The sequence below is a fragment of the Schistocerca piceifrons genome, chromosome 4 (assembly GCF_021461385.2).
Source record: "Schistocerca piceifrons isolate TAMUIC-IGC-003096 chromosome 4, iqSchPice1.1, whole genome shotgun sequence".
NCBI lineage: Eukaryota > Metazoa > Arthropoda > Insecta > Orthoptera > Acrididae > Schistocerca > Schistocerca piceifrons.
In genome coordinates this window covers 53,869,724-53,885,439 of record NC_060141.1, presented here as the reverse complement: position 1 = coordinate 53,885,439, position 15,716 = coordinate 53,869,724, and the positions used below count along the sequence as shown (strand labels likewise).

Sequence of the window (15,716 nt, the reverse complement as noted above, 5' to 3'; positions counted from 1 at the left end):
CGTGTCACAGCATGTAAATCTACACACACACACACACACAAGCGCGCGCGCGAAGTCTTTTTGTTCCGTGGCACGTTTTCATCTGTACTTTGTAGCATCCCCCATTAAGACCAAAACACTAAACATCTATTGTAATACAACTATGTAATCCATGAGTTATTGTTTTCTTATTCTTAATTGTATCTTTTTACGTATTTCGATATGGTGAACTCTAAAAAAAATGGTTCAAATGGCTCTGAGCACTATGGGACTTAACTGCTGAGGTCATCAGTCCCCTAGAACTGACAACTACTTAAACCTAACTAACCTAAGGACATCACACACATCCATGCCCAAGGCAGGATTCGAACCTGCGACCGTAGCGGTCGCGCGTTTCCAGACTGTAGCGCCTAGAACCGCTCAGCCACCCCGGCAATCTTAAAAGCTGTAAGGAAGCTGTCTTTGTATATCTGATGGGTGTTGTTTGTATAGTTTCGTTATTTGTTGACTTTCAACCACAAAGAGAAACAAATTACTTAGCTATGCCGCAACACTCAAACAGTCTTCATCTGCGTAGTACTTCTCGCCGCATTTGATGACGTTGTTCAGCGTCTTTGTCCATGCTGCCTATAGGATGATGGACATTTACAATGATGATCTAGTTCTCGTCGAGTCTGAGAATTTTTTAAGTTGCCTGTGAAGTCTGCCAACGTTTGAAGAGTGTGGAAGTGTGTAATGTGAGTGATGTACTTGACATCATGGACTCATCTAGCGAAATTGCCTGCGAATTGTACTACTTACTACTATTACCAATCACTCCAGTCATGTCACAATTTATTTTAAATTTAACATAATGTTATAAGTTTTAAGGTGTTTTACAATAAGGACGTTTTTCAGTGCATATCATGTTGACTGAGAAGTGATAGTTATCTCCTGTCATCTTGTTAATGTAGGCATTTCACAGAAAAATAACTCTGACATAAATTTTGTATGAAACTTTAACAATAGAACTTTATTGCTTCGCTAAGAAAGATTAGCCACCTCCATTCGAATATCATGATATATTCATTTAACAGTTATTAATAAACTAGATGTGATAAATACTTACGATTATGATCATAGTGGGATGTAGCCTTTTTGCAAGAGAAGAATGTTCGTAGTGTCGTAAAATTATCCACAGCGTTAAGAGGGAAAGGTGATAGGAAATTTCTTGCATAAACCATGTTTCAAAATTTACATTATAATTATTTCCTTTGACAAATTATTTAACAAAAAGATATGAAAAATCCCAAGTGAATAGGCCCTAAATAATAGTAACTGCAATAGTATGCACATATAAAATCAGTGTTAGGTTTGTGAGGTAGACCTATTCCAACTGGCGCCGGTTCTATCATTTTCATATCACTCAAGGAATCTATTATACATGAAGACACGTTCTTCATCCGAATTTACATGGAGTAATGTCATTAAATTAAATAGACAGTTATAAAAATCCGTAAGTTGTTTCTTCCGATATTTACACATGAATGCACGGCGTTCACAATTTCACCAAGTGTCCATAAATTCGTTGCCTTTTTTTCTCGAACATCTGTAATCCAATGGGTCTTCTTTGTTCACTGTTGCACATAAACCATTTTCGTCGGGAGGATCGTGGAAAGAAAACTACACACACTCATTTATGTATCACAATAGACTGAATTTCATAGTAATCCCAAACGAATTGTTTTATAAAGTAATCGAAAACATCACAACAAAGTATAAATTACTCTTGGCGTCAACATGAAATTTCTCTTGTGACTTTTATTATTTAGACGTTCTAAATTGCATTCTTATTTTGGGTAATTTAATGAAGGTGCACTACCGGATACATCTTGGATATCTAGATGTTATCTTCAGTAAATTAACACAAATTTTACAGTAGATTGACATCAATGAAATTTCGTAACTATTCCTTGCACAATATTCTCTCGTTCAGGATTACTATAAAACCAATTTCTCAGTTGATAACAATTAATAAATAAGGTGAACGCACACGTGTGCTACACAATATTATTACGGAAGCCTGTTCGTTCGTGTAACATCAATATTTCGTAGTTAAATGTCTTCAACATCTTTCTTCTTCGTATTAAAGCTTAATGTCTCGGCGCCTGGACTGTCAGTGGGTACTTCAGGATGACAGTTGTTCGTCGCACAGTCTTGGATTCTCCAGTCCGATCATCAAAACGAAGGCTTACAACCGGCCTTCAAACCAGAAAAGAGCTGGAATGATAATGTTGTTAATACGTGTTAAGACTAACTATAGTCTTCTCCCTTCTTCACAGCGTCTGAAAGATTCTGCAGATATTCCGCACAACCGGATTCCACTGATGGGTTTCCGGAACGAACTATTTCTTGTCAACGATATTTTGTTCCGCTAGGTGCAAAGGTGTGGCCACGGATACTGATACCCTCAATGCTTGCTTCACGTAGTATTTGCGCCTCAAACCGCAATTTCATCACCCGGCTGTTGAGGCCGGACATCACTCAATTGTCTGGTATTGCAATACTTCCTGGTACAGCAATGGATGAATCACGATCAGCAAACTTTCCGTTGCTGAGTCAGTGCGGGATGTGTTGAAGATGATTTGGCCTCGAGGCGGATAATGAGGTGATGAATCTGGATTTTATTAATGCGTAAGTTAAATCTTTTTACGCGATCAGTACCAGTCTCTTCATGTAGATACGATGAGCTGCCACTGGTTAGCTGCAGGTCTCTCGAAGAAGTTGGGCCCATTTTTCTTTGGCGGACACCGGACACTGTTACGATTGTCGACAGAATGTGCATCTTGCTTCTTATAGTTCGTTCGAGAGCTATCGACTGTCGGTTAAAACTAGATTAAGACTGATGGACTGCTTAGTTTCACCACCGCATCCTCTGTTTCAGAGCCGAAGAGAGATGCCCCTGTCGGTGACGTGACGTCACTGCGCGGAGTGCTGCCGAGTGTCGCCTGGCAACGCTCGGTCAGTCTTGAAACACGTCCGGTGTGGTCCGGGGGTGGCGCCGGACGGCCTAGGAGCACTCTAGCGGCGAGGGGCTGGTGCCCAGCATGAAGGGCGGGCTGATAGGCCCCTGACGGTGGTAGTCGGCCGCCGCGGCCGCAGCCGCCGCTGCCTGGTAGGCGTCCAGGCCAGAGTCGCCGCCGCCGCACTTGTCACCACCGCCTCCTTTGCCCTCCTGCTTCAGCACCATGCGACGCCACTTTGCTCTCGCGTTCTGGAACCACACCTGCAACAAGTCAACAACCGTGAATCACTCATGTGTCAGGGCCAGCTGCTGCTGCTGCTCATGATGCTGTGTGGGGGCAGGAAGGTTACATTCTATGACCAACACACACACACACGAAAATTTCACTGTAGTTCCTTCTCTAGATTGTCGCACAGATGACAAAATGGTAGATACAGAAATAGATGACAGAGGGATAGAAAAACAATTAAAATCGCTCAAAAGAGGAAAGGCCGCTGGACCTGATGGGATACTAGTTCGATTTTACACAGACTAGAGTACGCCACGGAACTTGCCCCCCCCCCCCCTTCTTGCAGCGGTGTACCGTAGGTCTCTAGAAGAGCGTAGCGTTCCGAAGGATTGGAAAAGGGCACAAGTCATCCCCGTTTTCAAGAAGGGACGTCGAACAGATGTGCAGAACTATAGACCTATATCTCTAACGTCGATCAGTTGTAGAATTTTGGAACACGTATTATGTTCGAGTATAATGACTTTCGTAAAATGAAGAACAAACCGCCTTCAGTCACAAGTTGCGTTGATTTACTGCACTATGCATTTCGAGCCCTGGAGGCTACACAAGGAAAAATATTCCGAAAACTTGTTGAATGAACAAATAGAGTTTAACAGCCACAATTTTTTCTACACCTTTAAAAATTTATTTTTCCTGAGGAATCAAATCTATAATAGTACAAGCAACTGAAAACCTACAACATAGTGCCAAATAATTATTTTAATAATACCTATGTACTACTAACACTATATCATATTATCTTCTGTGAAACAAGAAAATCGATTATATTTAGAAGTAGAACATCTGTATGAACGAGAGTCTTTGGCATGTTTACGTTCTGCTACTACAATGTGGGAAAAATGTGTGACTATGTATATATCCCAGTATGTACTGTAAAATTAAAGATGTGTATTGTGTATACCAACAGAAGCAGATATCTACAATATACCATGTTGTAACACAAAAATGTAATATCAACAGGCAAACAACTAAATAACCTGACGTAAATCACTAAAAAACACCTGAAGATGAGCCTCCAGGGCTCGAAATGCATAGTGCAGTAAATAAACGCTACTTGTGACTGAAGGCGGTTTGTTCTTCATTTTACGAAAGTAAAACAGTCGCGGACGAAACACTGAAAAACAATGGACAAAATTAAGGTATAATGACTTTTCTGGAGACTAGGAATCTACTCTGTAGGAATCAGCATGGGTTTCGAAAAAGACTATCGTGTGAAACCCAGCTCGCGCTATTCGCCCACGAGACTCAGACGGCCATAGACACGGGTTCCCAGCTAGATGCCGTGTTTCTTGACTTCCGCAAGGCGTTCGATACAGTTCTCCACAGTCGTTTAATGAACAAAGTAATAGCATATGGACTGTCAGACCAATTGTGTGATTGGATTGAAGAGTTCCTAGATAACAAAACGCAGCATGTCATTCTCAATGGAGAGAAGTCTTCCGAAGTAAGAGTGATTTCAGGTGTGCCGCAGGGGAGTGCTGTAGGACCGTTGCTATTCACAATATACATAAATGAGCTTGTGGGTAACATCGGAAGTTCACTGAGGCTTTTTGCGGATGATGCTGTAGTATACCGAGAGGCTATAACAACGGAAAATTGTACTGAAATGCAGGAGGATATGCAACGAATTGACGCATGGTGCAGGGAATGGCAATTGAATCTCAATGTAGACAAGTGTAACGTGCTGCGAATACATAGAAAGAAAGATCCTTTATCTTTTAGTTGCAATATAGCAAGTCAACAACTGGAAGCAGTTAATTCCATAAATTATCTGGGAGTAGGCATTAGGAGTGATTTAAAATGGAATGACCATACAAAATTAATCGTCGGTAACGCAGATGCCAAGACTGAGATTCATTGGAAGAATCCTAAGGAAATGCAACCCGAAAACAAAGGAAGTAGGTCACAGTACACTTGTTCGCCCACTGCTTGAATACTGCTCGCCAGTGTGGGATCTGTACCAGATAGGGTTGATAGAAGAGAGGCGTTACGGAAATGACAGATAAACCCCAGTGGAAGACTCTGCAGGAGAGACGCTCAGTAGCTCGGTAGGGGCTTTTGTTGAAGTTTCGAGAACATACCTTCACCGAGGAGTCGAGCAGTATATTGCTCCCTCCTGCGTGTATCTCGCGAAGAGACCATGAGGATAAAATCAGAGAGATTAGACTCCACACAGAGCCATACCGACAATCTTTATTTCCACGAACAATACGAGACTGGAATAGAAGGGAGAAATGATAGAGGAACTCAAGGTACCCTCCGCCACACACCGTCAGGTGGCTTTCGGGGTATGGACGTAGATGTAGAAAGCGCGTGCGCCGAAATATTTGTCTATGACAACGGACAACACTGTTCTGCACTGGAAATACACTGAAGAGCCAAAGAAACTCGTACACCTGCCTAATATCGGGTAGTGCCCCCCGAGATCATGCAGAAGTGCCGCTACACGACGTGGCATGAACTCGACTAATGTCTCAAGTAGTGCTGGAGGGAACTGACACCATGAATCTTGCAGGGCTGTCCGTAAGAGTGCGAGCGATGGAGATCTCTTCTGAACAGTACGTTGCAAGGCATCTCAGATATGCTCAATAATAAAATTACCAAATAAGCAGCAACCAGTCCAAAATCTTGTTTTATTTATTCACTTTTGCTAATCGATTTCAACTGATTAACTGCTTTCAAAGAGTAGTAATACTGTCTTAAGCACAGGTCAAACATTAAGCGATCACTTTATGTTTGACCTGTGCTTAAGACAGTATTACTACTCGTTGAAAGCACCGGTGATGGCTGTTAATCAGTTGAAATCGATTTGCAAAAGTGAATAAATAAAACAAGATTTTGGGACTGGTTGCTGCTTATTTGGTAATTTTATGGTTTACGGTCGCTGCACAATTTGGAACCACATGGAGCCCACCATTTATTTGCTCAATAATGTTCGTCTCTGGGCAGTTCGGTGAACAGCGGAAGTGTTGAAACTCAGAAGAGTGTTCCTGGAGCCACTCTGTTATTCTGGACGTATGAGGTGTCGCCTTGTCCTGCTGGAATTGCGGAAGTCCGTCGGAATACATAATGGACATGAATGGATGCAGGTGATCAGACAGGGTGCCTACGTAAGTGTCACCTGTCAGAATCGTATCTAGACGTATCAGGGGTCCCAAATCACTTCAACTGCACACGTCCGACACAGAGCCGCCAGTGGCTTGAAGAGTGCCCTGCCATCATCCAGGGTCGACGCATTCATGAGCTTGTCTCCATACCCGTACACTCCCATCCGCTCGATACAATCTGATACGAAACTCGTCCGACCAGTCAGCATGTTCCCACCCATCAACAGTCCACACCTTAGTCTGCTCTCTTGTATCTTTTTCCCTCTGGGTCCCACTTTCACAGCTCCTCTAACAAATTCATTTCTAATCCTGTGCTTCCTAGTTACCCCACACATCCACTTCAGCATCCTCATTTCCACCGCTTCCATCTTCCTTTCCTGGGCTACTGTGATTGGTCATGTCTCTGCCCCGTATATCATAGCAGGCCTTACCACCGACTTGTACACTTTCCCTTTCAACCCAATGCTCACCTTCTTGTCACACAACACTCCACTCATTTTCCTCCAGTTGTTCCAACCGCAATTTATCCGGTGTTGTATCACGCTTTCCAGTCCTCCTTCCCTCTGTATGTACGACACCACGTATTTAAATTTGCAAACCGATTTCAGCTCGTCATCCTGGATCTTGCAAGACTTCATCTGCACATCCTTCAGTGCTAAATATTCTGACTCAGCTCTCCCAAGAGACCCCACTCTTTTGTTACTGTTTCTCTACTGAAAATATGCTCCGCCTCCTTCTTTAATGGGAGATCTGCCTCTCGTGGTCATTACATAGAGATATTTACTAAGACGTTATCTGTTCTTGGGCCGGCCGGAGTGGCCGTGCGGTTCTAGGCGCTACAGTCTGGAGCCGAGCGACCGCTACGGTCGCAGGTTCGAATCCTGCCTCGGGCATGGATGTATGTGATGTCCTTAGGTTAGTTGGGTTTAATTAGTTCTAGGCGACTGATGACCTCAGAAGTTAAGTCGCATAGTGCTCAGAGCCATTTGAACCGGTATCTGTTCTTTCGGACATGCCAGAAAGAACAGATACCATCGGTGACCAAGCAGCTCGTTAGAATGAATTTACAGTGAAATGAACACGCTTAGCTGCTTACAGGTGTTGACATACGTCGACGGGGACAGATGAAAATGTGTGCCCCGACCGGGACTCGAACCCGGTATCTCCTGCTTACATGGCAGACGCTCTATCCATCTGAACTACCGAATGCACAAACAAAGCCCGAACTCTTACGGGAATCGGCAACGCGCCGCGAGTAATGAGTATAATGGGCGGGGGCACTACGAATGTAGTGTGGGACAATACGTTGAAAATTTTCTCTGCCTCGTGATGACTGGGTGTTGTGTGCTGTCCTCAGGTTAGTTAGGTTTAAGTAGTTCTAAGTTCTAGGGGACTGATGGCCACAGATGTTAAGTCCCATAGTGCTCAGAGCCAATACGTTGAAAATGTGGGATTCGCGGGAAGCGTGCCAGAGATAAATCCCTGCAGTCGCGCTATCCTCTATGTCCTCGGTAGCTCGCCGGCACGGTAGCTCAGCGTGTTTGGTCAGAGAGCCGGTTGGCCTCTGTAATAAAAAACAAAACTGAGTGGAAGGATCAACCACCGAACTTGAACAGGATGTCTTGCGACGTCCGCAACGACCAAACACAACGATCAATAACGAACAAAATGAAAAAAAAAAAATGGATAGAGCGTCTGCCATGTAAGCAGGAGATCCCGGGTTCGAGTCCCGGTCGGGGCACACATTTTCATCATTCCCCGTCGACATATGTCAACGCCTGTAAGCAGGTAAGGGTGTCCATTTCATTGTAAATTACATAGAGATCTCCGGTCACTTTCGATCAGATAGTGTACGTCTCGTGTCACTGTTTCTGCCTGCTGGCGAACCACGCTGAAAACGCGCCCGCGTTCAGATCGCGTACGGGAACGGCTCTTCTCGTATTCTTACGGTTTCTGGGCGTTTCCAAGCATGCTCCCACTGGTGCGGCGCAGTGTGAGAAGCAGGTGGCGTGTCCATCTGCGGACAGCGCCGTATTTCTGTGGACAAGGTAGTTTGCGGCCGGGGCCCGCGCCGGCCGGAAGTGCTGCGTGCCTGCGCTGCAATTAGCGGAAATAGACGCCCGTGGCGGCGGCGGCGGCGGCGCCCATCCGTCACCGGCCGCCCTCGTTTGTCCGCGCCGCAGCCGCCGCCGCGGGCGTCGTGCCAGGCACGCGCAGGCGACAACAGCCGCCGGCCGCCAGACGGGAATTACACGCGTTCGACAAAGTAGTGTAAACACCCGCCCGATGCCGAGTGAGGCCACCTTCGGCATCCCCAACAGCCTCAACATTCCGAGGGATCGGCGCATACGAGATGTCCTCGAGGCCTGTAGTCTGAAGGGACAAAATTATAGGGACGGCAGAAGGTCCTTAAGTAAGCTCGCCGGCCAAAAAAACTCATCACCCCAGTGCGCGCGTACAGATGATTCGTTACGCCTTATGGCGCAGCGATCCAGTCACGTGCTGAATCGCGCGCGCGCTGCCTCTAAGTAAAGGCCGGTTCCCACTAGGGCTGCCGCGCGTCAAAACCGCGCGTCAGCGGCGTGGTTGCCATGGAAACGGCGTCAGCGGCAAGGCGCGGCGGGCTCTGCGTCGCGGTTTGACCATGTCGAACCGCTTCCGCTGCCGCGTGACGCGCTCCAGGTGCGCGCCGCCAATCACAGAACGCGCTCAGCGTGACGTCAGGTACGGACCCCCGGGCCACACGAACTTACGCCGAAGCGCTGGCGCGGCCGCGGCGGCAGCTATGAAATACTTATCATCCGATTCCAAGGAAACTATTCGGTAGAACAATTTGATTCTTCGACATGTTACAGCCTGGTATCTTCTCTCGATAAAGGACCGAATTTCTTTTCGTTATTCGTCGTGGTTACTTGCTGTATCGCATTTACGTAAACCTTTACACGAAATTTTAATGAGTGTGCAGAGGTAAAAACGCATTGCGTGGACTTTGCGTACAGTTCATTTTAGGTAATACATTATTGCGTATGAAATTTAGTCAACATATCGAAATTGTTTTTAAAGGTGAGATCAGATCGATAGCTATCACCGTTCTCGAGATATTGAATGATATGTCGGCGGACGGGCTGTGCCGTGACCGCGCGCGGGTTGCTCGCGGCGCGACCGGTACTTCGTCCTGCTCGTCGTAAACCGTGTGGTTGTATCAACCGCAAATTTCGTAAACGGTTCAAGAAATCGAAACGTGTTTTTTTTTTTTTTTTTTTTGCAAACGATAACTTGTGAAAAGTCATGTATTTCGTCGCATGATAAATATCCTAAATCTGTTTATCTACTGAGATATGAAAGTAACTACAGTTTTTCAGAAGGGATAGATGAATTGTTTTAAACAGCATTTAATAGCATGTGGAATGAGAAGTTAAACCAAAACTAATTTGCTGGTATGTCATAAAATGTAATTTACTAAATATCTACAGCTATTGATTATTTCCTTTGATAAGTAACAAACTTTTTTTTCTTTATCCAGTGAACTTTACTGATTCAAGCGCGTTTCGCCTTTTACTTTAAGGCATCTTCGGTGGAATCTAGAATGATTCAGTTTTGTTTTGATATGTGATACTTGCAGATTATAAAACAGTTCACATCTTCTTTTACGTGAATGACTGATTACTTACAGTGAATCGAGTTTTTGGCGGACAGATACGTTTCGCCTCACCTGGTCACATGCTGGAGGTTGAACTAAAACTTAGATTATGGAACATAAGCACATTTTCATGTTCGCTCTTTTTTCTTCTGTCACTAGCTGTAGACGTTTTACCGAAAACTCTGATTTGAAGTCGTAACTACAGTGTGTTCACCTCATGTCCCTTCCTGTCTGGTTTGTTTATGTACATGTTGCCAATCTGCAGAATGATATGCTGAAAACTAATGTTTGTTTATTTTTGTTCTCTTTATATCTGTATGTATGTGTGGCTAGCCAGTGATAATTATAGAAAGTTGAAAGTAAATCCAGTAGTTGTCAGACAGTGGTTGAAAGATTTGGTGTTCAGCTGATTTCAGTTTTGGTTTAAATGTTTTGTGGAGGAGTGCATGGAAGAGTAAACTCACTGCTTACAGTAATAGATAAAATAGTACAATAGCATTTCAACAGATGATTATTATCAGAATACTATCACCCAACCCCTTTGTCCTCACTCTTTGACGCCCCATAATACGTCCTGTCAACTAACCCCTATTGTTGTCAAGGTTGTACCGTAATTTCCTCTTCCTCCTCTATTTAATTCCGTACTTCTTCTTTAGTCACACGATCCTCGTATCTAATCTTCAGCATTCTTATTGATCACCACGTTTTGAAAGCGTCCATTGTCTTCTTGACAGAACTGTTCATCGCCCACATTTCACTTACATACAAGGCTGCACACCACACAAATACCTTTGTAAAATAGTATCCAATCATTAGAATTTATATTCGATGTGAACAAATTTTCTTTTTTAGAACGCTTTTCTTGCTATTCACTGACTTCATTTTATATCCTCTCTACTTCTGCCTTCTCAATTACTGCTTCCCTTTCAAGTCATTGAAGTCCTAGAAATGCAGTTTGGTTTCAGTACAAGTTGTAGATAATCTTGTGGCCCTGTGTTTTATCGATGACATCTCCAGAGCTTCAAAGAATGTTTTAATGAAGATTGTCAAAATCTCTCTCTTAACATGCAAATGCTATAAACACAGTTTCGCAGTTCTTCAGTGTGTCTACTTAGCTAAGTGGTAGGATCAGTATTGCCTTGCGTGTTCAGACATCTCACAGGAATCTAACATTGTGCTTATGTTAGTTTGTACAACCCCTCCCCCTCTCCTCTCTGCATATTCCTTCCACTTTCTAGCCTTCTCTTATTTGCTTAGTTCTGACTTGCCAAATGAGTTCTTGACAGTTGCTTCTCCTTTGAGCAAAGTTTTCTTTGTTCTTTCTCAGTTTCATTCCCTTATGTTCTCCAAGTGCAAAATCGCGTTGCAATTTTGGACTTTCTGTCAACGTCATGTTTAGGCATTTCTATTTCCTATGGCCTACTTTATTTGCTGCATTTTTATATTTTTCCCTCGTATCAAGTTTAATATATCACGTTTTATCTAACGATTTCTGCTGTACCTTCTTCCCATTCACATACTCTGCTGCACTGACCACTTTTTCTCTCAAAGATATCCATTCGTATTCTAGCGGATTCCTTCCTCTGTTTCAGTCAGTCGTTGCATTATGGTAACTTAAGATTATCGAATAACTGTGGGTCTTGACTTATTCAAGTTCCGTTTCCTTAATTTGCCACCGTTTACTGTCTCTTTAGTTGTAAACCGCAGCTCGTAACCAATAAATTATTGTATGTTTGCGTCTGCACCAGGAAATGTCTTATAATTTAAAATCTGGTTTCGAAAACTTTGTTCCAAATATGTATTATTCTTTCATGATTCTTAAGCAAGGTGCTGGCAATGATTACATTATGCTCTGTGCGAAATTCTATCTGGTGGCTTCCACTTTCATCCCTTCCCCCCAAGCCTTTGTGTTCTTACTGTTTCCCTGTACCTGCTACCATATCACATTTTAAATTTTTGTCTCGCTTAACTATCTGAATAATCTCTTTTGTTGTACATTGTTTCAATGTGTTAGGAGATAGTGAACAATCATGAACGGTAGTTATCAAATCTGTTTATGCTGAAATGAGAAAACACGAATAATGAAATATGTGAAAGAGTACATTTGTACAGAAAGTGAAAACATGGTATGTCTCCACCCAACTTCGTCTTTCCTTCATGTAAGTGTAAGATACAGTTATTCAAACACACCGGTCGTTTCGGTGGGTCTCGCCCCGTACCTCAGTGGCTGTCCGTCATTGGCTACCGCTAGCGTCTGCCGCTTCCAGATGGGAACGCCAATTCCGCGAGCCGCCGCGTCAACGCGGAAAACACTTGCCGCTGCCGTTGCCGCACGACGCGCTGCCGCGCTCTAGTGGGAACCGGCCTTAAAGCGTAAGACAGCAGCGATGAGTGGCACATTTACGTTTCAAGCGGCCGCTGTACGTAAACGTGGGTAAGTGTAAGGACGTGACAGTGTGGAAAAAAGGGGCAATCGTATGAATTTGCTGGATTTGTTGGGGTTTCACGGCGGGCTGCTTTACGTATCTAAAGTTCAAATGGTTCAAATGGCTCAGAGAACTATGGGACTTAACATCTGAGGTCATCAGTCCCCTAGACTTAGAACTACTTAAACCTAACTAACGTAAGGACATCACACACATCCATGCCCGAGGCAGGATTCGAGCCTGCGACCGTAGCAGTCGCGCAGTTCCGGACTGAAGCGCCTACAACCGCTCGGTCACAGCGGCCGGCCGTATCTAAGGCTGTGGTATAACACACATGACCACAAAATGCGGCGTCAGAATTGTGATCGGGGAAAGCTGCTGACTGAGAAAAACCTGGGAAGCTTCTGAATCAAAACCGCTTCCCAGGCCGACAGGAAGGGCTCTAGGCAGTGAATGAAGACCCATCTCAACCGGTCGGCGAGAGATCAATCGAAGGAAACTGCACGCAGTGAATGCGTCTGGATTCCGTCACCCTGCAAGAGGCCATTGCTCATACGGGCACATACAGACAACAGCGAAGTTCAGTCGGCTGGGTTTCTCAATACTCCCCCACCCTCGACTGGCCTGCAAAATCACCTGACTGGAACCCCGTAGGAAATATGTTGCAACAGCTGGTAAAACGTCGACATCAGCATCCCCGCGACCAGATCCTTAGCGGGTGGTTTAACCTGGATGCGACGTACCTGCAAAACCTTGAGAATTAACTTCCTAACCGAATCCAGGTGGTCATCGAGTCAAGGGGCGGAACTACACAGTATTTACGATGCTTGTAATCATTTCTAGCGGTGACTAATCCTTTATGCGGTGAGCTTATTTTGAGATGTGTGGTCATAAATGTATATGTCAGGTGGTACGAGCTTTTGAACGAGCAATGCGTGTCAGTTACAAATATATTTTGAAAATTCGGCTTGAACAAAACACAATTTCTTGCCATCCTCTCTCCGCTCATGCATCTCTAAATGGTTCAAATGGCTCTGAGCACTATGGGACTTAACATCTGAGGTCATCAGTCCCCTAGACTTAGAACTACTTAATCCTAGCTAACCTAAGGACATCATACACATCCATGCCCGAGGCAGTATTCGAACCTGTGATCGCAGAAGCAGCGCGGTTCCTGACTGAAGCGCCTAGAAGCGCTCGGTCACAGCGGTCGGCTCATGCATCTCTCGGTGGTATAGCATTCTTATTTTACTTTACAGCATCTGGTGTAGTAAAATATCGGTATAACATCGGTGATGCAGACGTGGTGAAGTAAAAAGTAGTCACATACTCAGGGAACAGAACGTAGGCAAGCAGATGTAGGAATCATGCTTCAACTTTCGGCGCAAGGTGGCACGAGAGATGGTTTGCCACTGCCTTCCTCTGACCTGTTATGAATTGTGAACTGTCTATCTGTGTCGTGTGGATGACTGCCATGAGTACTTACACACTGTACCATTAGGTTTGAGTAGTTTGGAGCGAACCAAGAGAGAGTGCGTAATTTGATCCCGGGACATAGGCTACTCGTCTGGAATGGCACCAAGTTGGCCGTCGACCTTAACGACCCCATCCAACACACACATGCCCTCACTTCGTAAGACACCGGGGCGAGGTATGGAATTTAATACAGGACACTAGTGCAAAGACTGGTGACCGGGAACTTTACGCCACCACCTCTCCCCCCATTGTCGGTCAAATCATGAGAGCCAAAAACTTTCCACCGCGAAGATTCGAACCAGCGTACCCCCGAGTCGAGCGCCACAGCACAAGCGTGAGTTAGCGATCAAGACTTTTTAAGTGGGTAATATGTGTGGTGAAGAGAGAAAGAAAAGAAACTATGTTTCACTCAACAGTAAATACTCAAGGGATATTTTTTTATGATAAAAGATGTACATGGTGAGCTAACGTAAAGAAAAGCCACGTCTAGTAGAGTGCGTGTGAAGCCAGTCTCTAATCGCTTGTGATTCATGTACAGATTTACAAGAAACTGCGTCGGTAAAGTAACTGAGAACTGGCCAAGTTTTTCGACACAACAGACTTAGAATATGCGCTGCAGGACCGTACAAGAGAAGAATCATCAATCAGCACCCGACAGATTGCCAGTGAAGGACACACTTAGAAGGCTACTGATGGAGCGTTAGTTATAAACCTACCATAAACAACGTCTCCAAGTACTGGAGTCAAATAATTTTCGAACCCAATGTTAAATTACGTAAATAGTTTATCCAGTGCAGCACTGCAGTCCATAAAATCCTACAGCTTGTATTGTTCATAGAACTCCACAGTAATCGCCATAAATGTTTAGGTAATCCATAAATCTGGATGGATAGACGGATATCTGAACCACACTCCGACGAAATTAGAATTCAGTGTGTTAAAATTCACAAGAGGTGTTTGTAAAGTGTAACGGCTTTTAAATGGTGCTTCCAATACGGACAACGATGATCCGGTACTGTTCAAAACAGGCGATGTTTCACGTCGTGGAAGACGTATTGCTTCATTCTAACGACCATGAGGCTAACCTTTGAGATTTGCAACCTTGTTACCGGCAGTATGTTACGCTGGAAAAAGTAATTAACTCTCTGCAGGCACGACTCCAGCACTACTAAGAAAACTTTGCTACTCATATGTCTTTCCAGTTACAACTGCATGATGTGACAGGACACAGAGTGAACAGAGAGTATTAACGAGATCGCCGTTTGTCGTGTTTCTTCATATTTTTCGCGGTGTAGTAAATGACTAGCTAGAACAGCAAAACACACCATAACCAGTCACTGAGATTTATATTTATCTGTGACAACGGGTGTAAGGTGTCACCCTTCCATTTTAATGCGACATAGTATATCAGATGTTTACAATAATCGTATCCGCCAAAGAGTAAAGTGGAAAAAACGAACAACAGTACATAACTGTTGTAAAATACGGTCACGCAATATGGTTCACAAATATGCTTGGTTGCAGAATAATGCACTAGTCTTGAGATTTGTGGCATGAGATTAATAGCAATTCAGTTTTTATACAAATCACCATGTCTGCATTTTCCAGACGGGTTTGAGCACGCATTTAGATCAATAAATTGCTGGATTCCCGGCCTCAATATAAAATACGCTAAAGCATATGAAGTGCAAAAAAACTAGTAAACTGTCAGTATGATTGATTGGTGTTTATATTAGAAAGAAACCTGTTTTTACTTCTTCTAACAATTTTTTTCAGTATTACGCTCACAGCTTCA

The 15,716-nt window shown here is 44.0% G+C and overlaps 1 protein-coding gene across 1 annotated transcript in view; it reads right to left on the bottom strand.

Moving 5' to 3' along the window:
- Nucleotides 1–1,023: 1,023 nt before the first annotated feature.
- LOC124795588 (protein apterous-like) overlaps nt 1,024–15,716 on the bottom strand; it is a 322,294-nt gene continuing 307,601 nt past the window's right edge. The window contains exon 7 of the mRNA XM_047259659.1: nt 1,024–3,244. Coding sequence (XP_047115615.1) covers nt 3,029–3,244 — 216 coding nt within the window. The 3' untranslated portion in view covers nt 1,024–3,028. The remainder of the gene's footprint in view (nt 3,245–15,716) is intronic.